Consider the following 23,474-nt stretch of genomic DNA (forward strand, 5'->3'; position numbering starts at 1 on the left):
TATATTTAATTTTATTTATAGTAGAAATAATAAAATGTTTTTTGATCTATTGTTTCAGCAATGCTGATTGGCAACCAATTTTTCATGTTCTTTCGACATAGTGTCATGTTCAAATTTAAATATAAGCTTTGCAAAAGCTAAGAAAACAGTTTTTTTAAAAAGCCGTAAATATTTCAGTTTACAGATAATTGGATTTGAGCCACTTTAGAACACTTAATTCATTATTAGGTATCGTTAAAAGCCGGTTCGCAACCTACTAGAAGTTGAAGGCCTGAAAGACAAGAAATTAAAAATGATGTTTTCACACTAGAATGAAGCTTATACACCTTTTAAAAAATGAGAGAAATTAGAGTGAAAACAAAAAGGATATAAAGAGGGATGTGACTAAAAAAAATAAGAATGTAAGAGAGGTAAAAAAAAAAAAGATAGACAAAGAATTTCAGGATCCTACGAGAAATACAAGCTTCAACATATTACTTTACCATATGAAAAAATGAATTTGACCATTACATCTTGATCTATGCGGCACGTGCGAACACACAACATACCCTAGCAGCGGAAGCCTACTAGCCTACTAGCCTACAGCTGTAGTGCAAATTACAACTCGATAGCCCGTTTCGTGCCCTAGCTCCTAGTCAGCAATGTATGTACATGAACTGAATCCAAGTCATAGATGATATGACTTAACTAGCACCCTTGTCTGAACCAGCAATAATCAAGGAGAGAATGAACTCGCCTCAATGCTATACATCGAATTATCACTCAAGCTAAAGTTTGGTCTCTCTTCGCTCCACTTCAAAATCTCCCTTGCATATTTAAGTGCTGCATCAACACTATCAGGCTCTAGCCCCTTCACCAGGGACACATGCAAGTTTCGCCCTGTAAGAGATGAATAAAGCCTCTTAAACTTAACTGCTATGTAATGGGAAGCCAGCTGACCAAGAGAGGCGTTATTATTAATGCTGTTAATGTTGCTGCTGCTGCAGCGATGTTGGCTAATTACTGGATGAAAATCAGAGAACCAGTCACACTGAGTTAGTGGAACTTGTTCTATTTTCTTCTCAAACTCATCTAATTTGTTTAATATCAAAAGGAAGTCCATATGCTCAAAAGTAGGATGAGTAACAATGGCTTCAAAAAACTTCCTGCTCAATATCATCTTGTTTGTGAGACAACCATTTCCGTCAACTGAAAACTGATCATAGTCGCTCAAGGCAACACACAAAATAACCAATCCAACATCCTCAAACATTTCTAGCCACTTGCAATTTTCTCCTAGCCCTCTTGCATGTACTGTAATTAGTTGATACCTGTAACCAAGGAGAACAGAGCAGGGTATAAATCAGCAACATTTTATAGCAGCTCAGGTAATCGATCCGCCACCCCCCAAAAAAGATTGTATTTAAACACTGGTCGGTTTCTAAGTTTGTACATTTTCTGGTTTGACTCAATATCCCAATCATATATACGAAAATCGGCAACAGCATCACACGTTTCTACGTTGTCGAGATTTGCATTTGGAAATAAGCATTGCAAGCATTTTTTAAACAAACGTGGGAATTTGATAATACATTTATGTTACACGAAACAGATGTAATCTTTTACACAGTAAACCTGATTAAAATTGCATTTTGGTACCACCCCTGATGACCATAAAAATGAATCTAAAACTTCACATGATGTAAAAGCCAAAGCTGGTCAAGGGAATGCAGAGACTCAAATGTGCAATAGTCTTAGCAATGTCCATCCATCTCTTTCACTCCTAATTTTACACCATATATCTTATCCATCAGATTGTCTTAATTAGAAAGAATTATCTGCAAAGAACGCAAAAGTTATGTATTTACAGTGGATATGACTGCTAAATCACATCCGTGCCAGTTGAAGGAACCCGAACCCTATGTTTGCTAAACATCTATACGGCCAGAACAGAGAAAATAATTTTTAATAAGAATTGGGTGTGCTCTAAGAACTTGGATCAGTTTCTCCAAATTAAATATATAGGTTTTCGGCTTTTGTGAGAAGCTAAAATTCTATTGCAGTGTTTTTGCTGTTTTGATGTGTTTGGCTGGAAAGGATGCTAGAAATTTCAAGGTCACTTTGCCATCCCTGGACAACATTTGGGATAGAGTTACTTTCTTGGCTTGTACGTGGTGTTCTGCTCATTAACTGTTTAGAGTTGTTTGTGTTAGATTAGACATGCAAAGAGATTGGCATGCTTCATTACATTATTACTCCATGTCTGAGTTTCTAGATGTTTCTTTTGTTTTTGTTTTTTGGTGAGGATGTCTTATCCTCTCTATCTTTGTATATATAACATCTGGAGGAAATAAACTTTAACCAACTACGGAGGCACCTTATTACAATCCCTAAAGAAGGTACCGTACTTATTCTCTGTTTAGTCCTTGTGTTGGTTTTCTTCCAGGTTGTGGTGTACTTGCCTTACAACCATGCCATTATCCACAAAGTAATTATTTTCCCAAGTGCAACAATAATTATACATTAATTTAATCAATCAGGGTTACCCAGAATATTTCTCACATGGAACAATAGGTGCAAATATTTTCACCTACCTAACCAAAGAATCATGTATGTCGGCAGTGTCAACAGTTTCTTCAGGTGCTGATTGAGGAAATGAAAACTCTACACTAGCCATCCCATTGGATGATGTAACTCCTTCAGCATAGAGGATATCTAAATCCGAGGGTTCATAATCAGTCCTCAATATCTCAACAGCCTAATCACAGGATTGAATTGTTAGATTCTCAAACCACTAACCCAACAATCTGTTTTCAAGAGGAAACAAATAGAAGAGAAGCATGAAGAACATGTTTCCATAGTGCAAATTTTGCACCAAAAAAAAAAAAATTGCCAATGAAGCATTATAATGCTCAACAGATGGATGTAAAGCAGGCTGAGTTTGGTTAGTTAACAGATAGAATAGTTAACATTAACCAGAAGCCTAAAAATCAAATTGAAGTCTGGCCAAACAAACAAGCTAAGAGAGTAAAAAAAACTCATTTACATTAAATATATCAAACTTCTAATTCGTGTATTTCATATATCATGAATTTAAATAAAGATTTATTTATACTACTTAATGGAGGATCCCATTATCTTCAATAATAATAATAAAAAAAACTAATCATATATCCTCATTTCTCCCAGCACTGGGGAAGATAAACCTGCTCTTAATATTTTCTTTTATTATATGCAAGCATGTTAACGAATGTTCAGTCCAAAGATCTTATGCAATACAAACCTGCATGCACGGATTAAACTGTTGATAAAAATAAATCAAAACAAAAGACTGATCCCATACCCGCTCTAAGAAATAACTGGCAACACTGGGTAACAATTCTATTTCGTTTCTTCTTTCATAGGTGGCTTTAATGGCTGCATCATTCCATAACTCCTCAATCAATGGAGCATATTCACGAGTAGCGGCTGGAAAGATGGCATCAAGCTTGCCCAAAACCATAGTTTTCAGTAGCCAATCAGAGAATGCTTTCAGTCTTGTGCCAATGGAATAAATTGTCTTGTCACCAAGTTTTGGACTGGTTCCTGAATCATAATGATACCAGCAAATCTTTAATTCAAATGGGTAAGATAAATGTCAAATCTATTAGTATACAGGAATTTGTAGTCATTTATTATTTCAGTCCCTATCATTTAGTTGCTTATCAACATTTGTGATCCTTTGGTCGAATATGTATCAAAGTATTTTAAGTCTACAAGAACAAACACTTTCGTCCTTGTGAACATAAATGATGTATGAATGAGTTAGGGGAAGAGACTTTAAAACTAAAACATATGAAGTATGAAACATAATGATGCACAAGCGCATGTATAAGCTCATGGAATACCTTTTGGACCAACAACTAGCTGGTGCACAGTTGATGCCTAACATTGTGATGCTTTAAAAGGAAGAAAGCTTGGCTACTGATGCGAAAGTCATTAGAAATGAACACATTTCAGAGGAGCAGTGGAAAGGAGGCAGAAAATAGAACTCATACCTGTAGTGTCAAGCACAGAAGATTGACTTTTCTTTAAATTTCCCAGGCTTTCTTCTTCAAAACGCTCACGGCCCTCAAGGAGTATGCCAAGATACGCATAGACATTGGTCTGAATGGTAAACTTTATATTTTCCCGTTCATCTTCTGAGAAGGGAGTGCTTTTGTAAAGAATCTTGGTCTGTGATAAGCATTTACAACTCAATAAATAAAAATTGGTTTTTAGCAACAACATTCATGTTGACAAATAACAGACCGAAGTAGCAAACTACTGAAAGCAGCCCAATTATATATTTCCATTTTGTTTGGGCGGGGGGGTGGAATTATTTTTGCGATGTGTGTAGCAGCATAAAAATTGTCAAACTCAATTGTGAAATGATAAATAACCTGCTTAAAAATAGTGCTTGTTCCAGACCCACTATAACCAAGTAAGAGGAGCTTATGAACTATTCCATGTTCGAAGTGCTCAGGAACTGTTCTAGTAACCAGATTGGAGGACAGAAACCCACACGAATTTGAAGATTTAGAAGGAACGGGCAGGGACAGCAAAGCACACACAAGCTTCGTTCCAGCCTAACAAGCGAAATAAAAGTGTAATAATGCAAATGAACATTGTCGCCCAATAAATAAAATAAGATACAAATAAACCAAAAACAGGAAGAAAATAATACCTTTCCCCATATACACCCTTTTGTATTTTTTTGTCCTTCTTCTTGATAAGAACCATCCTCATTGACCCAAAAATGTGGGTTACCAGCACACTGAACTCCCGCCAACTGCCCAACCAAAACAAGATCCTTTCAACAACTTTTATTATTTTTAACAACAAAAATTATTTATTAACTAGCATAAAATCTTTCATTTGTTTTAATATATTAAAATTTCAACCTGCAACATCCGAAGTTCAACTTTTGTTATTTCCCGGCCATTAATGAAAACCTGCGTGTTTCCATTGCTAGCGTCCGGCTTGATGGGACCTCCAACATTCAAATGGGGACTAATAATCCTACAAGGCTTTTGTCCTTCCTGTGAAATTCACAACAAAAATCAGCATAATAGAAATACCAAAAATTATTATTTAAAAAATACAGACATTAAGGTTGAAGTTAAACCCTTTAAAAAATTCACGGAGAAAATTATTAAAAAAAAAAAAAGGAACATACCTTCCCCCAAAACCCAGACACCTTGTCGTACCAATAGTTCCCCGGCTTCAGATTCTTCGGAGGGTTAGAACAATTCTGCAAAGCCAAGAGTTCCTCAAAAGAAAGAGGGTTCCCATTCACACAAACATACTCAGGTGGAAGCTGATTCACTTCACAAAACCTCTCCGCCTTCATTACTTGTCGAACCTCCAAATGATTAAGCAATCTCTTCAGCATACGAGAGCATTTCCCCAAACTCCCCCTCTTAGATTCATCAATTGGATACCCAATGCAACCAACGCATTTGCGACCTTCCGGCATGGAACCCATTGCTCTCAACACACAATTCAAACAATACTTGGCATCACAAACAAGACATGCTTCCTTCTCATTGAACCAATTCCCCTTTAAGCAACGATAGCACGACCCTTTTTTCCCTTTCCTCATACCCTCTCTCTTAACCCTCTCTTTCACTTCGCGTTCTTCCTCATCCGAATCCACCTCGAAAGTCACTATATGTTTAACATCAGGTTCTGGTTCAGGATCAGGTTCCTTGTTTTTCAATGGAGAAACACGAGACGATGGATAATCTGAACTCAACGTGGAAGCCCAATCTCGTTGGCTCGAATCGTTGAAATCCAAACTCAAACTCTCTTTCTCGCCGTTCGAGTTCCTCAACAACGCGCTCGAGCTTCTTCTCCCTAAAAGCTCTGAAAACTCGCACGAATTTTCTCTGCTCAACTCACACGGTTCGTTTGTTTCCGCAGCCTCGTCTTCGAACACGATCACCGACGTCCGAGACACCGTTGTTCTACCGGAACCGCCGCCGTCGTTGCTCCGGTCAAAGGCAATCACCGAAGTGGGAGAAACCGCGACCTCGGGAATCGGCGTTTCGAGATCCTTGGAGAATTTCGCACCGGGAAGCTCCGGCGCCGAGAGCGGTTGCACAACCGGCAAAGACATAGCGTCGGAGAAAGGAACATGCGCGACCGCCGCCGCCACCGGAATCACGTCGACGCTGATCGGCACCGCACGGGGAAGATCGTAGCACGGTGGCGGTCCGTTGTACTCCACGGCAAATGAGTACTCGACCTCCTCGTAGTCATCTTCGGCGGCCACCGTCATTGTCCTCGCCGGTGACATGGTTGCTCTAGTTTCCACGGCGAGCCAACATTGAAGTATAAAAGTATCAAAAGGTGAAAGCTAAGCTCAAGCTTCGCACCAAAACAACAGAAATTGAATTTTCAAAATAAAGGAAAGGAACGAATGACATTTATATAATAATTTTTTTTTTGAATTTTCTCTAGAAAGAATAAAGATGCCTTGCAGACTAATAGAGACAGAGAAGAAAGAAAAAGGAAACCTAATTTTAACTCTGAAGAAGAAAGGTAAGGGAGGGTGATATTTTTTCTCGAGAATGCAGCATGCATCAGTGACCCTGAGACGTTCAAATTTCAAACTAGTGAAAATAAAACAGAAGGTGAAATAGGAAGATGAGAGAGAGAAAATCACGGAGAATCAACAATCGGAAGCAGTGTGTGTACTGTGTACTGAGGAAAGCAAAGAAAGAAAGAAAAAACGAAAAAGACAGGGAAAAGAAAAACGATGGTCGTAAGCGTGGAATCTTTTCTAGTTTTCTTTCTATTTTTTTATTTATTTATATTTTTTTGGTTTTGTGGGTGTGGGCTGCGAAGAGCATGTGGGGTCGGAGCTGGCGACAACTTTGTCTTTCAGCACAGTGCAATCAGTATCCAAGTTTTGGTTTCTGGTGGCTGGGATACGGATATGAAGTGCGGAAGGACCACCACCATTTACACAAGATGGAAGGATGTGACTGAAGAGCGGGGTGGCTGAATCGATGCACGGGCTCCGCGTGAAGCTTTTAACGAATGGTTTGCGTGGCAAAACAGAAACGCAGACTCTCTACCCCATTATCCCACTCATACTAAATATTCAGTGCAGTGGTTATCAAGCTGAAAACAATGGTTCCTTCCTTTCTCAAACTGCATCCACTTTTACTATTTTCCTATACCACGATATTAAAAATATTTATATAGTCTGTGGCTTTTGAGAAAAATTACATGAACAGGTATTTTTATACAATTTCCAATGACGTTTTTTAATGTCAAAAAATTAATTACAAGAAAAACTCGTTACTGAACAATTTTAAAACATTAATATATATACAAACATTTTTTTACACTAAAATTGTTATTAGTTATATTTATGAAGAGTATTTTATGTAATTAAAACCTTTAAATATATCTATTTTTTTCTTAATTAATGAGGAGTTATAGCTATCAAAATCATAATTCAAGAAATTTATTTCTTCTTCTTTCTTTACCTTCATTATCTACCACATCCTAATATTTTAGATTTTTAATCTGTTGCACCCTCATGTTTTACAAGACTTCACTCCATGACCAAAACTATTAATTATGCTATCATGATGTATTATCTCTCACAATATAATTGACACGAATTATTAATTACTCGTTGAAAATATCGACTGAGAAGTAATCTTAGTGTCACAAGCTATGGTCAATACACATCTTTCTACTGAGCACTTTTTCCATGTTTACTTCTTTATTTAAGTCAGAGTTATATTGGAGATTATTTTGAAAAGTTTGAGCATCATTAATGATAAAATTATAGGTGCACAGTAATCTACAAGATATCCTATTGTTGTTTCTATTGTAATAAAAAAAACTTTATATCTTGTGATTTCTTACTTCTTGAACCACGGAAAATATTTCTTCTATCAACATATATTCGTGCTTGTTCATGTTGTGAGAATTGTTCATCACATTGAAATGACTACCACTAGTTCATGCAATGACTAATAAAACTCCTCGTTTGCTTGTACTAAAAGTGATGGAATATCTTGTTGTTGGGTGGGTGGTGCCTCAATAGGAAAATTTTTATGCTAAGATAGTGGTGGCTACATGGAATTTTTCTCGTGCTAAGGAGAAAATAGTTCCATAGAAAATTGTTGTTGTTGGGGAGCTCGTTACTCTATTTGTGAAGACAATCGTAGTCAATTTATTGCATATAACGTGTATCATACTCAATATTCATAAGGATAATAGTTGTGAATTGGCATTCCTTCTAAAATGCATTGATATTAATGCTTATACATTGCCAATCAGTCATCATGTATGAGCCTATAGTTCTTTGGTTATCTTAATCTCTGTAAGTTTTTATTTCTATTATAGACTCCAAACTTTAGAGTGTGAGAAGAATATGCTGAATATACTCAAATTAATATCTTATATGATTAATTACATGTTAAACTATGACTTTAAAACAAATCAAAGAGCTAATAGTTGATCCAATAATCGTTCACCTTTAATGTCATTTGGAATAAGGGCATCAATACCATTATCTTCGTATGGTCGTGCCACAAATTACAGTTAATAAAATATATTAGATATATAAACATATAGACAAATTTAACAAATTTAAGGATATTTTAATCTTGACCTCATGAATACTCATTCAATTTAATGTCAGTATAATATTTCTAAGATCCCTAAAAGCAAGTGAAAATATTATTGGTTCAGCAAAGATTGGAGCCAACCATAAGAACTAGTGTCACTCCCACACTTATAATAGTATTAGTGATAAGTTTGTATTTTGACTCTCTTTTATAGCCCATATTTTTATGTTTTATCTTTATTTTATTTGAGTTTTGCACTAATTCATAATATATATACTGTGCAATTTAGCATAAAAATGCCACAATTGGATATTTTGACATTTTAGGTCCAAATTGACTAGAAAATTAAGTTTTGTAGGAGTAAGCACACCCAGATCTTAGAAGCAAGCATGAAGGTACTTTGAGCCTATGCATACCTGGGTAATCCTCTATTTTTAGGATTTTTAAACTCTATTAAAGAAGCCTTGAAGGCATTGGCTGAAACATATTTGAATATACCTTTTCATCCCATACTTTGCACATCCTTCCTCATTTGATCTCTAACACATTTTTGGTGGAACTGAGAGTTTCAAGAGATCATATTTGAAGATCGAGAACTTTTATCATCATCAATCTTTAGGGATAATCTAGTTTACTTTTCTCTATGACTTTGTTTATGATTGTTATAGTCTTTTCATTTAGCATGAGCAACTAAATCTATAATTAAGGTTATGAGAATTTTTGTTCATGAGTTTATGGAATTTGGATGTTTAAATCTAAGTTTGATTTTTGTTCATGATTAGTGTTTATCCTATTGTGCATAATTGTACGTTATAAATTAACCACACGTAACATAACTCAAATTAATTATATCATCAGACGATCGTACATCAATTAATTAATAGATCTATAGGATAAAACAAAACAAAGGATTAGGTGGACCAAACAAATCTTTCTCTTTTAATCATTATTAAATTAACAAATTCATAAGTGTTTTATGCTTTCTTGAATTGATATCTTGTATGACCATTGTGGATGTTAGTTTAGATAAAAGAATATTAATATTAGAGGACTATTGGATATTGATAGTATTTGTATGACTGATTGGTAATCACAAGGAAATTAAATTTAGAGTTAAACAAAAAAATAACATAAAGGATTGAATGAGAAAACTCATATATCATAGGTTCTTCTCTCACAAGTTTAACCAAAATGTGCATTGAGTTACTTTTTTTTATTAATAATTGATTTTATAATGGAATTCTTGTTTTTCTTTAATTTCGCATCTTTTAGGCTCAAATAACTAAACTAAAAATTTCTTAATAATTTGAAACAATCCTTATGAGATGATAATTTAAAAACTTATTCTTAAAATCTTTTATTACTTTTTGATAGGTACATTTACCTCCAAACAATTAGGGAACCACAAATTTTATTGAACTATGATTTAACTTTCTATAAAGAAAGGCAAGACATGGTAAACTCCAGCTATAATAATTTTTCATATACTATTGCATTGCTTTTATTCATTATTTTTAGAACATGTCCCAACAAATAAAGTATATGTCAATAAGTATATTGTGTTATCACGATATCAAATTAGCATGAAGCCAAGCAAGATGTTATGTTGGTCACTTTAATCTAATTTTTTTATCTTTCAACATTGTTAGATCTAGGTCAATTACCTAATAGCTCTTTACATATAACACTAGGAGGCACACCATTGATATGAAGTCCAAATAACACAAAAATATCTTCTAATTTAATTATGCATTTTTCACAAAGTAAATAAAATATGTATTTCAAACTTCCACTATTCTACAAGTGCATTAATCAGAGAATTATTTAGTTACATTTTGTAAATTTGAACAACCGATCAAAATCAACATGTCATAAACTATTTTATATTGTATAGGTGACATTATTAATAAGCAACGGAGGTATAATTATCTCATCACATGTTACAATAAAAAAATTAAAAAAATTATTAACTAGGAAATTATAAAATAATTAACACTAATGTTAATAAATAATTCAAGAGCACTGTATAAGACTAATTCTAATAAAGATTTACTAAAGACTAATTAAAAATTAATAATAATATAAATTTTACTTTTTATATTATAAATATAATTAATAACTAAAAAATAATTACTATAACATTTATACTTTTTATTATACTTACTAAAAAAATTAAAATAATTATGACATATAAATTTTTAACTAATTATATCAGACCATATACATTTAAGTTATAATAAGTAATAAATTTTTAAAAGAAATGTTAATAAATCTCCAAAACGCTGATTAAAAAATTTAAGAAACCTATAAATTTTAATTTTTGAATTATAAACATACTTAATAACTCAAAAAAAAAATATTCGTAATAATTACTATAATATTTATACTTTATCATAATTATTATGAAAATTAATTTAAATTCATTAAAATAATTATAGTATATTAAAATTTTAACTAATTATATCACAACAAATACATTTAGGTTATATTTTCAAAATTATTTTTTAAAGATAAATGTTGATAAATTTCAAAAATACTAATTACAAAGTTTAAAAAAAAAATATTTTACCTTTTATATTATAAACATGTTTACTAACTCAAGAAAAGAGCTTAATAATAATTACTTCAACATTTATACTTTGTTATAATCTATAAAATTTATTTTGAATCGACTAAAATAATTAAGGCATGAAAAATTTATTATTAATCATATCACAGCATATGATTGATTTTATATTTTTAAGTAATAAATAGTTTTTAACATTTAAAATTCAATATTACTATATATCAATTTTTAAATAAATTAACATTATCATGCCATATTAAGTGATAAATTTTTTAAATAATCATTGATAAATAATTCAAAAATACCAATCAAGATGTTAAAATTAATATATTTTAAAAAATTTTATTATATAAATTATTTTTTAACTATAAACGACACATTATAACTATTTTTTTATATTTTTACTTCATGAAAATTACTATATATTAATAACATTAATTATTTTTATGAAAATTAAACTATAAATAAAAAATAACTTCAAAATTATAATATAAACCAAAATAACTTATATTGAAATTTCGTAACATTTTTAAAGATATGTTTCTAAAAGTTGAATTCCTAATATTTTTGTTTTTCATCTAATTTTCTCTTCCTAATTAAAATTTTAATTTATGTTCTCTCTCTATTTTTTTTTTCATAAAATTTTAAACCATTTTCTCTCATTTTTAAATCTCCTTCTCCCATCACATTCATGGGTACCTAGTCTTTTTCAATTCATATTTATAAGTTTATAAATTGTATTTAGCAATTTTTCACAATATAGATTTACATGACAAAACACTATACACTGATGGAGATGTGGAGCAGAGATTCCCTCAACCAGAAATCACAATTGACGATTTTAAAGAGTTCAAAAATATTGAGTTAATTGCTTGCAGAGATTTTATAGGTAAAAATTGTCATCGACATTTTTTTTCGGAACTCAAGAAGATGTTAATGGAGGTTAGTGCATTTTGTTCTAGGTTTGTTTATGGAAAAATTGACCATTGACGTTTTTTTAAACACGCTATGCGCATCATTTAGCAAAAAATACCATATTTTAAAACATTTATGACTCAATTACCATATTTAAATTAATTTTCCTGTAGTTAAATGTGTTTATTGATATTTACTTATTATAAATTTCTAAAATTGCTAAGTAATATATTCTTTTTGAACATACTATTTATAATTAGTTATTTTTAAAAAATATTGAACCACTTATCTTAATAATTGATTTTTTTAAATTATTTTATTTTTTTAAAAAATTAACTAATCACATAAAAAGTATTAAATAATGTGTTGTTAATATTTCTCTTATAAATCTTGAAAGTTTTCATAGACAATATTGATAATCTTATTTAATACTTTTTATTTTTTATCATATATTAAAATCTCCAATCCTCGTTTGCTTTGAACTTTAGAAAATGTCGCATATAATTGAATATAGTTAAAAGTAGCTTTATATAGATGTTGTCCCACATTAGTTAATGATTAACTTTGAGACTTACTGATATTATTAACATGAGACAATTAAATGATACTGTCTTCTTATAAATATGAAAAATATGCACACTTTCAAGGAATGAATATTTGATTTCTAATGTTTTTTTCAATTTTCACATATAATTTATACTTTTTTCCAATATAATTTATACTTCAATGACATGAGTTTTTAGTCCTATGACAGTTAATTCGTTTAAATTGGTCTAGATTTTTTTAACATGATTGAAGTGTCAAATTTTAAATTTGATTTAATAATTAGGAAGATACAATGTCTAAAATGTATTTAGAAACTATAGAAAAAATGCCTCAAATTTTAGATTTTTAGCAGTTTTTAACATATCTTTAAACTTATTTGTAAGTACGTGACTTAAAAAAATTAATACTATCAAAATGATAAATATAAATGGCAAGAAAGTGATATGTATTAAAAGGCAACCTTCTTTTAATATAAAGTAAATATATTCATTGTTTAAAAACTCAGAGGAAAGAAAAAAAAATATAAGGGGTTATTTTTTTCTCTTATTTTTGTTTTTTTTAAAAACTGAAATGTAGAGAGAAAGTAAATTTATTTTATTATTGTTGACTTAGATGATTAAGTTATCCTCAAATTCATTTATTTGCCTCTCTATAATTTTACATTCACACACAATAATTTATCTAGTGTGAAATTTATCAAATAAATGTGATACTCATAATTTTATTCTTCAAAAAATGTCAAATTAAATAATTAAAGGTAAAAGTATCCTAAGGAGATCTTTTAAAGATTTAGGCCACCGGATATGAAGAAATTTTTTATAATTTTTTAAAGATTTTTGTTATTAAAAAAAAATTAAATTGTTATTATGTTAAGGCTTATTTGTTTTTGTTTTAAATTTTTAAATTTTATATTTTAAAATAATTTTAAGAAATAGCTTTTAGGAAAAAATAAAAAAAAAACCCGTTTGTTAGTTTAGTTTTTAAAATAAGAAAATAAAAGAAATCAAAACACCTTAAAGCTATTTTTATTTTTAAAAATTGAAAATAAAAAATTATTTTTAAAATAGTTTTTGAAAAATCATCTTAACAAATAAGTTTTATTTTTTTTAACTTAAAAAAATTGTTTTGGAAACGGAAAACAAACAAGCCTTTATTCTTTTAAAAATTTTGTCACTTAATTACTCTATTAAAAGTTTAAGTTTTTTCGGTTAAATAAGTTAATAAATATATAAAATGTTGGTCTTTAAAAATGATTGAAATGACAAAGTTTAACTTGGTGATGAATTAAATTTTTAAAAATATTTAAATAAAAGTGATGTCAAAATGATTAATTTGACAAAAATAAATTTAAAAAACTAAAATAGTAACAATTTAGATATTTGAGTGATTAATTTGGTGAGTCAAGTAGTTAGAAGATAAAATTCGTTTTCTCTTCCATTAATTAATAATTAAGTATTTTTCTAAATAAAGAAACTTTTTTTTTTATGTAATGAGTAAACTGTATACACTTTTACTTTGCCTTTTTTTAGACTGTTTATCTCTTTCTTCTTACATCTAATACTCAAGTATAACTCATTTGTATTATTGGCAATTTACTATATATATATATCAATAATTAAAAAAATCGTATATCTTCATTTGATTTAAAAGATACATCTTTATTTATTATTTTATACATTTGTATTTGTTATTAATTACTTTTAAACTTAAAGAAAAGCTTCTATAATTATTTTAAAATATCTTAAAACTATAATGATTGCTTTTAATAAATAATATATATTTAAATAAAAAAATCTTAAGATTAAGAGCTACAATAAAATTTTATCCTCAATACATCTCGTTTAAAATAGCTAAAACAAAACAAACAAGATTAAACTGACGATTAATTATTTGTTTTTCAGGAAAATTCCAAGCTTCCTAGAAAAGAAAGAAAGATACTTGCTGAACGATAGGAAGAATGAAGACAATTTGGTCATGTCTGACACGAGGCTCATCAAAGGGCTTGCCAAGTTGGCCACTCAACACGCGTACGGTTCCGTCCAATCCCAGAGATATGTGGGCCAACAATTTCTCTTTCCCGCCGAGTCACACAGCCATTCCACTACGACACTTAAAATTCTGTTGAATCCTTCCTTCAACAAATTCACAACAAATCCATGACATCACTCTCACTATTTCAATGCCCCTGAAAAACTTCATCCGGCGGAGACTACTGTCTCTGCTCCAGCCATGGCTTCAAGAAGAGCCACAACTCCATCTCCAATTAGGGTTCCTCCACTCTCTCGCCGTTCTCACCAACATTCGCTTCGACGTTTCTGTTCTCAACCAACTCTTCTACGCTCCCACGCTCTTCTTCCTCAAGGACATCACCGTCGAACGCATCGCCGTTCGCTTCTCGACCTGGCACGTCCCGGCCTTCACGATCGAAGTTCACGGCGTGCGCATCGTGCAATCGTTCGAGTAATCAAATTGACACAAGCAGAATCTCTAACAAGCTTTGTTCCTCCTTTTGTTTTTGTTGTTTTTTTTTAATTTCTGTAACTGACGTAACTGTTTGGTTTTGAAGGAAGCCGGAAGCGGAGGGATGCGTGAGGCGGTTGCGAACTTCGAAGTTTGATTATTCGGATTATCTCAGAGAGAAGCTTTCGGCGCTTGATCCTGAGGTAATGGACGTGCTTATTTAAATTTGAATTTGCCATTCACACTGAGGTAGATGATGAGTCTCGTTACTTGGTGAGGTTCTTCATTAATCTAATGACGGATTTTCTACGAATTGACTGAGATTTAAAATAGTTGATGTTTTCGTATCAGTTACTTTACATGATGGGCTGGTTCATTGACTTGTTTGAGTCTATTATTACGTTATTTCTCAGAATTACGTGTTTGATAAGTTTCGTTCTGGGGTTTTTTTAAAGCCTCAGGATGCTTGGCGATAGCGTGATAGTAGTTGTTTGAAGTAAGTGTGAGAGAACAAATTAACACAAGTTAAACAGACTGTTACAAACAAGTGATTAAAATAAAGAGATGAAAAATAGACTTCCAAACAATTTTTTACTGAGTTTTAGTTTTTGAAAACAAAAAACTGCTTTTAAATAAATCAATCAGACAGCCCTGTGCTGATTTGCATGGTAGTGTGGATACTATGCTTTAGAATCAAATGAATTTGAACCTTTTATTCCGTAGAAGTTAGAATGAAATTGTACAAGATATATTTAATATAATGGAAAATAATGAAAGAAAGTAGTTAGGTTTATTGAGCATGGAAGATTGTGGCTGTCTCAATTTCTTGTTTTAACCTTCAACAGTTTTTATATGTCTTTATAATGAGGGAATACTACTAGTCTCATTGGGGTCATACTTAAGCCACATTTCTTTTAAAGTTAAGTTTGAGAACTACTCAAGTGTACCCAATGTGTATTGGTACTTGGTAAATATTGGGTGTAGATACGATTGACAAAATGAAGTACCCATGCTTCAGAGATCCTAAGAGAGCGACATACACAAGCTGCTGACTTTTTGCTTTCGTGTGCAGAATCAATATGTTAAATATAATGTCATTCTGGTGATTACTGTTTCCAGTTACCTTCTGTAATTTGTATGAATTGTAGGGCTGTTCATTGCATCACATTTTGGAGAGGATCTTATTTGCTGTTCCTGAGAGAAAAGATTTTACAACAGCTTTTTGGAATCTTATTCTGAAAAACTGTCATCTAGTGGCACACTGCATTCACGTGGAGGTTCAATTCCCAGTCTTAAATGACGAGTTTATGTGTTTTGGGGAAATAAAGGAATTTAGTGCAAGCCCTAAGTATCTTGATAAAAAATGTATTCTCAGAGGTTTACTTAGTACAATTTTTATGCCGATGAAAGAGAGCACTCTTGTGTTAAAAGGAATTGGATTCAGGGTCAGATTAATTGGAAAAAATATGGCAGACCATGTTTTGCTTTCTTCTGATATGCAAACTTCCATTAAATTCAAAGATCTTAAGCTGGCACATTGCACCCTGTGTTTTCCAGAATTAGCTTTTTCATTCTCTCCAGATGACATTTCTGCATGTCTACTTTTACACAAATTGCTGTCTAATAAGTACAATCATGCTAGAAGTGCTAGGGAATTATGGAGGATAGCTGCCAGCAGAATTGGCCTTGTAACTCTAACTCCGATGTTGTCATTGCATAGATTAGTAGGTGTTGTACGTCAATGGATACACTATGTCAATGCTTATGAAAATATTTTGCTGCTAATTGGATATTCTACTAGACACATCTGGAAAAAGTCCATTTCTAAGATGTCTCACGACAAACTGATTTTAAGTTCTGCTAGACGCCATTGGGAGTTGATCTCTGACATGGAAAAAAAGTTGCCTGCTGAAGGCATATCACTGGCAAGGCGAATTGCTCGTCACAGAGCAGCATTGGAAGTTCCATTTAATTGTAATGAGGAATTTGTCACTACCAATAAATTCTTTCGCACTTTTCATTTTATACTGACATTTATGTGGAAAGTGATCTCTACAATTTTCCATAGTCTAGCGAACATCTTTTTTGGTGAAAAAATAGTGCAAGATCCAGATATTCATGGATGTTGTTTGGCAAGTCTTATTGATGATCCTTGTCATTGTTGTTGTTTTGTGCTGAGCTTTGGGAAAATCATAATGACAGTTTCCCAAATCAGTGAAATTCATCCATCTGTGTATGAAAAGTTACAGTCACTTGCTGGAATTGCATGCTCAGATTTCCATTTGGTACGTTTTAGAGTTGACACTTTGTTATTAGTATCTGTAAAAGATATTTTTGAACAGAGAGTCTTTCTATCATGCGGGCAAATGAGGGTTGAATATACACCTTTGACAATGTCAGCTGAAGCATGTACACTAAATACACTTAGTTCAGCTAAAGGAAATGGAAAAGAAGATATTGATCATATGGAACCAGCTATGTGGGTTGAACCTGCCAAAATGTTTCTCCTTTCAGATACTGATGCGGGCCAGGCTGAAGATCCTTGTGATTCTCACATTGAAAGCTTTATGGGAAAGTTGTCTATGAGTTGGAAAGGAATTTGCAGAAAATTGAATGAAAATGAAACTGAGTATTCTGAAAATCCATGCTTTCTTTGTAAGGTAGAGCTATCTTCCACACACCCAGGCCAAAAGAATCCAGATTTTGGGTTTTTTGAATGTAGTTTAATGCTAGGGAAATTAAATTTAGTTTTGACTCATTCTTCAGTATCATCAGTGACTCTAATTCTTAGTCAGATACAACATGCTATTTACTGGGAGAACCGGAGGGAAGCGTGCATAGCTTCAAAATTTGTGGAGAAAACAAAAAATGCTTGGGTTAACAAATATGACTGTTATTCCAAAGGATTGATTACGGCCTTGCTTCAAAAGCTTCCAGAGAAACACATTCATTTTGGATTATGTGTTGATGGTCTTTCTCTTAGATTTTCACACAGAAATGAAGCCAATCTTGGTGGTCAAGACATTGGTGATAATGTCAGTCACGATAATTTTGACCTCACTTTTGATTTCCATGAGATTGAAGTGGTTGTTGGTTCACCTTCTTCATTTGCTATGGCACCATATACAGGTCAATTAGGGCTAGGCAATGCCAAGGCAGAGTGTTTTAAATTGGAAGCTCGGGTGATTGAAATTCCAAAACCCAATAATCATAAATATGCATCCTCAGGGAAGATTTCACTTGGTTACTACAGTCATCTAAATGGCGTAAATGCTTGTTTAGAGAAGTCAGAAGAAAACCATCAGAGTCAACTTTTTATATTGAAGCCAGTTGCTGTCCAGATATTGTCCTTCAGGTAGAATCTTGGTGACAGATTTTGTTTTCATTATCCATTTTCCTCCATTTTTTGATGACAGTTTCTCACAAGCATTCTTATGTTGACGAATTTTATTTCTTTTGTCCCTGGTTTAACTGTTCCGTGGCATGTTGTGGTTTGAATTAAGTTTAGTTGTTCTGTTTGACATTTTAATTTATCATTTAAGTTTTAAATAATGTCGAGGCTTTTTGTTTTTGTGCGTATGTATGTTGTCAACTGTGATAAGTTGGCATGTGAGGTGACTAGCATATTGGTCCCAATGGTGTCTTAATTTGGTTAGGTCTGGTTTTGGCCTCCTGCATGGTAGCTCTATCTGATATCAACTTCTGTCATCTTGAATTTGTATTTTGTGTTTAGGTACATTACAATTGAACTTATGCTAATGTAAATGGCTAGTTCTTCTTCATTTTTAAAATTTTATTTTGAACTTCTTTGTTTTCTTTATTTTAGGAAGATCCTCCTATATTGTGCTTTTTGTCTCTTTATCTTTTTTTCTAAAAGCAATTTGAATGAGACCGTACTAAAGATTGTCAAACTTGAGATTTTATGTAAATTCATGATGTTTTGATATACTTGACTGGTAAACTAATAAGAGTTCACTTCACCCAATATAAAGATATTTAAAACAAGTAAACAACTATCCTAATATTCAAATATATAGTAAAAATCCATCACAAGTTATTATAGAAACATATATACATGGACTTGTATACGTGTACATAGGATGAGTTATCATTTAATTTGGCTCCAGAACAGGGCCCATTCACAACGTTATTAAAATGTCACAAACTATGGCTACATTAGATTTTGCAACATGGTACGTTAGATGGATATAATGACATTTTGATTTGGCTAGAAAGTATTCCACATCAAAGTGCACAGCTTAGTTCTTTTTTTTTTTGGGTAAAGCCCTCTATTTTAAACAGGTGTATGCTTCTTAATGATGGGTTGGCAACATTTGGTTCTTACAATGTTGGGTTCAGAATGGATGCTAGGTTCATAGGCATTGTCGCAATAGAAGAAGAATGACAAGTTGATCATGCTAAGTTTGATTTTGATAGCAACAAAACTTCATGCTATGATAAAGCATTAGTTGGTTTATAGAAAATAGACAATGGTGAGGGTTTGATCAATTTGTGTAGTTTGATTTGAGCCCTAGGAAAGTGTTGCGTTTGCGCTGACTTCATAAATGTTGCAACTTTGCATGAGTTTACCGAGTCTACTCGAGTTTATTTAGAGAAGAGTTTGGTAATGAGTTAACGCTATTTGTCCTCCTAAAATCATTAACTTGTTAGAATCTAAGAGTTAATTTGAGAGTTTGACAACCTTAGCTGTACTTATTTTCTATAGATTATTTTTTCTTTGTTTGCTTTAGCTGTTCCTGTAACTATAGATAACTTGGGAATGTTTTGGTGTTTTTCTATGATATTGTATGTTTGGGAACTTTAGTCCTTGGTATTTTTTGGTTCTTGTTTGATATGAATGAGGCGGCAGGATGCCTGTGAACCTTATTGCTTGACCTTGTCTCTCCTCTCTTTATTCCTTTTAAGTAGGTTTGGTTTTGTGATTCATTAGAGTTACAATTGCTGTATGTTCTACACAAAGTATGTCACAGGAAACATTTAGTTACTTTGGGAGATCTGCTTTGTGTGGTCAATGTAATTTTTGAGGAATAAATACATTTTTATTTTGATAGACAAAAGTTCTCTTGTGTAAAGAGAAGGCTAATAAATAGCATAATTAAGATGTCCTTCAAATCACAAATTGAATTACAAGAAATAATTTTAGGTGCTTGTTACGGTGTGCATAAACTTGAGAGGACATTGTATTTCCTCTCTAAATTGACAATTGTGATTTTTCTAATTTCTTAAAGAATAAAGGATATTATGTATTTTTCAAATAAACTACTAATCCCATTATCTATTAATATAAAATTAACGGTGATAATTATTTCACTTGTCAGAGGGCATAAAATGCCCTCTTGATGTACAAGTTACTTTAGAAATTACCTAAATTTTAAATACGTTTTAAGTCCTTATAATATTCATCAATTTTGGTTTTGATCCCTATACCTGTTTGGATAGAGACTTCAAAGTGAGGAATTCAATTTTTGTGAGAGTTTAAAATTCGGTGTGTTAAAATACTTTTTTTGGATATTCAATTTTAAGGAATTTAAAATATTAAGAAATTTAACTAAGAACTTTAATAAACTAAAATGAAGAATTGGAAATTTTACTAAAAGAGTAAGATTTTAAAAAATCTTCTATGAGCTGACATTGCTCTGTCGCTCATGTTTTCTCTTTCTCTCTCTATAAATATTGACTTACTCTATTTTTTAGACTATTCATCCTTGTCCGCATCGCTATTTTTATTCCTTTTCACTCGCTTCCAACTTCTTTATTTTCTATTCAATCTCTTCTGTTCATTTCTTTCAAGAAACTCAGAGATAGTAATGTTTAAAAGCTTGTAGTTAGAGATAAAAATAAATGAAATTGGTAATAATGAAAATTTGATTGCTCTATCATCATAACTCCATCACCAAACAAGTTTGGTTTGAGAAGTAATAAGTAATTTTTGCGGTTTAAATTTTAGATTTAGTTTTAAAATTTAAAAAATGAAAAAAACAAAAGTTTGAAACTAAATTCAAAACAAAAATATTTTCTAAGCTTAAAACTAACAATCACATTGAACATGGCCTTAGCTTTTGGTTCTTTTAGTTTTAAAAATTTTGGTTTTTGCTTCATTACCAACAATATGATAAAACACATGCCTTTCAAAGTATAATCATTTGGACCAATGTCTAGTATACTAGTACGACCAAAACTTAAATAGAATAGAATGGTAAAGACTAAAACAAAAATAAACTAAAAGGACTAAAACCTAAACTTATAAAATTATAAGGACCCTAAACTTTTAAAGTATAGAGGCCAAGGACAACAACAATGACAAGCTTTATTCCACTAGGTGAAGTTAGTTACATAGATCATATGACGCTGTTGAGTTTGATCAAAAACTAAATTTTCAGAAATCTAGTTAATCAAAAGATTTCTTTTATTAACTTTGTTTAAGGTTATTTTGGGTTTTTTTCGACTCTTTTTTATTGGACTAAGAATCATGCAATCCACTTTCTTTATTGGTTCCTTCAAAGGTCTTATTTGCATATGACCAAACTATTTTAGACATTTTTTTCACTATAGGTACTATTTCAATATTTTCGAGTATATTATCATTTTGTAACCTGTCCTTTTTCGTGTGTCCACTCATCCATATCAACATTCTTATTTTTGCTACTTCTACTTTCTTTTCATGCTTTTCCTTTACCATCTTATTAATCCCTATTATTCTGTATAATCACTCTCAAGTACATAAATATGAAAACTCATAGTATAATATCATCTCTAATTTTAACTTCTAATGCATGTTCCTCATTTTTTTTTGCTATACTTACAGGACATATTTTATCTTACTTCTATTGAAGCGAAAACTTTTAGATTCTAAAGTTTCCTTCAATAATTGAAGTTTATCATTAACATTTTCTTTCGTTTTCTCAACCAACACTATATCATCCGCAAAAGCATGAACACAAGAATAAATTTTTGTATGTCACTTGTAAGCACATTCAAGACTAGATTAAACAAAGGTAAAACAAAGCCTTAATATAAATCTATGTCTATTGGGAAATCTTTAGATACATCTGCAGAAGTTCTCACATATAAAGTTATCCCTTCATACATGTCTTGTATAGTCCGACTATATGCTACACAAATTCCTTTTTTTTTCTAAAGCCTTCCATAACACTTCTTTTGGTACTTGATCATATACTTTTTCCAAATCAATAAAAACCATGTGCAAGTCTGTTACGGTACTTTTCTATCATCTTTTCTAAAAGATATATAGCTTCTGATGTAAATCTTCCTGACATAAAACCAAATTGATTTTCTACAATCTCAGTTTTTCTCGTAGTTTATATTTAATAATCTTTTTCTATAATTTCATAGTGTGACTCATAAGTTTAATCCTTTTATAATTTGCACAATTTTGGATATTACCCTTATTTTTGTATATAGGAACCAAAGTGCTCTTCCTTTATTTATTTGACAAAATTTTGGATTTCAAAATCTTATTAGAGAGTTAAGTGAGCCGCTTAAGTCCTTGTTTTTTCAAATTTTTGTAAACTTTTATAAGGATATTATTAGGGCCAACTACTTTGCCATTGTCCATTCTTTTAAGAGTTTTTTTCACTTCTTCAACTCGAATTTTAATGTAATGTGCCAAAAATCTAGATCATTCACTTGCACTCCTAATCCTGTATATTTCCATTTGCTCCACGTCTATTATTGAAAAAATTTATAGAAATATTTCTCCTATCTGTCTTTGATGTGTTGATTTAAAACCAAAACTTTTCTTTCTTCAACTTTAATACATCTAACTTGATATAAATCTCTAGATTTTCTTTCTACCTTTGACAAGCTTATAAATCTTTCTTTCACCATACTTTGTGCCAAGATCTTTATAGAATCCTTTAAAAGCCTTGGAACGTGCTTCACTTACTGCTTTTCTTATCTCATTTTTTGCATTCTGATATCTTCTCCAATTTTAAACATTGTTGCATGATGCAAAGTTTTAAAACACATCCTCTTCTCTAATATTTTCTTGCACACTTTCATTCCACTACCATGATTTCTTGTCTTTTAGTCTAAAACCTTTAGATTCACCTAAAATTTACTTAGCAACTTTCTTGACCTTCGTAGCCATTTTGTCCCAAATGATGTTAGCACTATCTTGTGTCGTCCAGCTGTCTTCTTCTACTAGTTGCTTCTAAAAGTCCAACAATTTATCACCTTTAAGTAGCCACCACTTAATTCTTGGAACAATAACTTGTTGAATTCTTTATTTACCAATTTTAAAACGAGTATTAAGGACCAAGACCCTATGTTGTGTAGTAAGGTTTTCTCTTTGAATCATTTTACAATCCTTGCAAATTCCTTTGTCTAGATTCTTCACCAAGAAAAACTTG

General features: G+C 31.6%; 2 protein-coding genes across 2 annotated transcripts in view; one reads left to right on the plus strand and one right to left on the minus strand.

Annotated features, from left to right (window-relative positions):
• Positions 1-356: 356 nt before the first annotated feature.
• LOC113858071 (extra-large guanine nucleotide-binding protein 1-like) lies at positions 357-6,780 on the minus strand. Its single transcript, XM_027490517.1, has 9 exons — positions 6,519-6,780; positions 5,177-6,305; positions 4,902-5,039; positions 4,685-4,789; positions 4,401-4,586; positions 4,017-4,194; positions 3,323-3,564; positions 2,574-2,737; positions 357-1,310 (listed from the first exon to the last, which is right to left on the minus strand). Exons 2-9 carry the CDS (start codon positions 6,296-6,298, stop codon positions 716-718), a joined length of 2,730 nt encoding a protein of 909 aa, XP_027346318.1. The 5' UTR covers positions 6,299-6,305; positions 6,519-6,780; the 3' UTR covers positions 357-715.
• Positions 6,781-17,583: 10,803 nt separating this feature from the next.
• LOC113857898 overlaps positions 17,584-23,474 on the plus strand; it is a 41,707-nt gene continuing 35,816 nt past the window's right edge. Inside the window, 1 exon segment of the mRNA XM_027490173.1 lies at positions 17,584-18,436. Coding sequence (XP_027345974.1) covers positions 17,649-18,436 — 788 coding nt within the window. The 5' untranslated portion in view covers positions 17,584-17,648.

This window comes from Abrus precatorius, unplaced genomic scaffold, assembly GCF_003935025.1.
Source record: "Abrus precatorius isolate BTA unplaced genomic scaffold, Abrus_2018 Scaffold2, whole genome shotgun sequence".
NCBI lineage: Eukaryota > Viridiplantae > Streptophyta > Magnoliopsida > Fabales > Fabaceae > Abrus > Abrus precatorius.

Bases quoted from the DNA above. Each gene is read 5' to 3' on its own strand.
- LOC113858071 (XM_027490517.1), bottom strand. From the start codon at position 6,298: ATGTCACCGGCGAGGACAATGACGGTGGCCGCCGAAGATGACTACGAG. The intron at 4,587-4,684 runs GTATTATTTTCT...TTCGCTTGTTAG, and splicing joins AAGGGTGTATATGGGGAAAG to GCTGGAACGAAGCTTGTGTG. The intron at 2,738-3,322 runs GTATGGGATCAG...TCCTGTGATTAG, and splicing joins CCAGTTATTTCTTAGAGCGG to GCTGTTGAGATATTGAGGAC.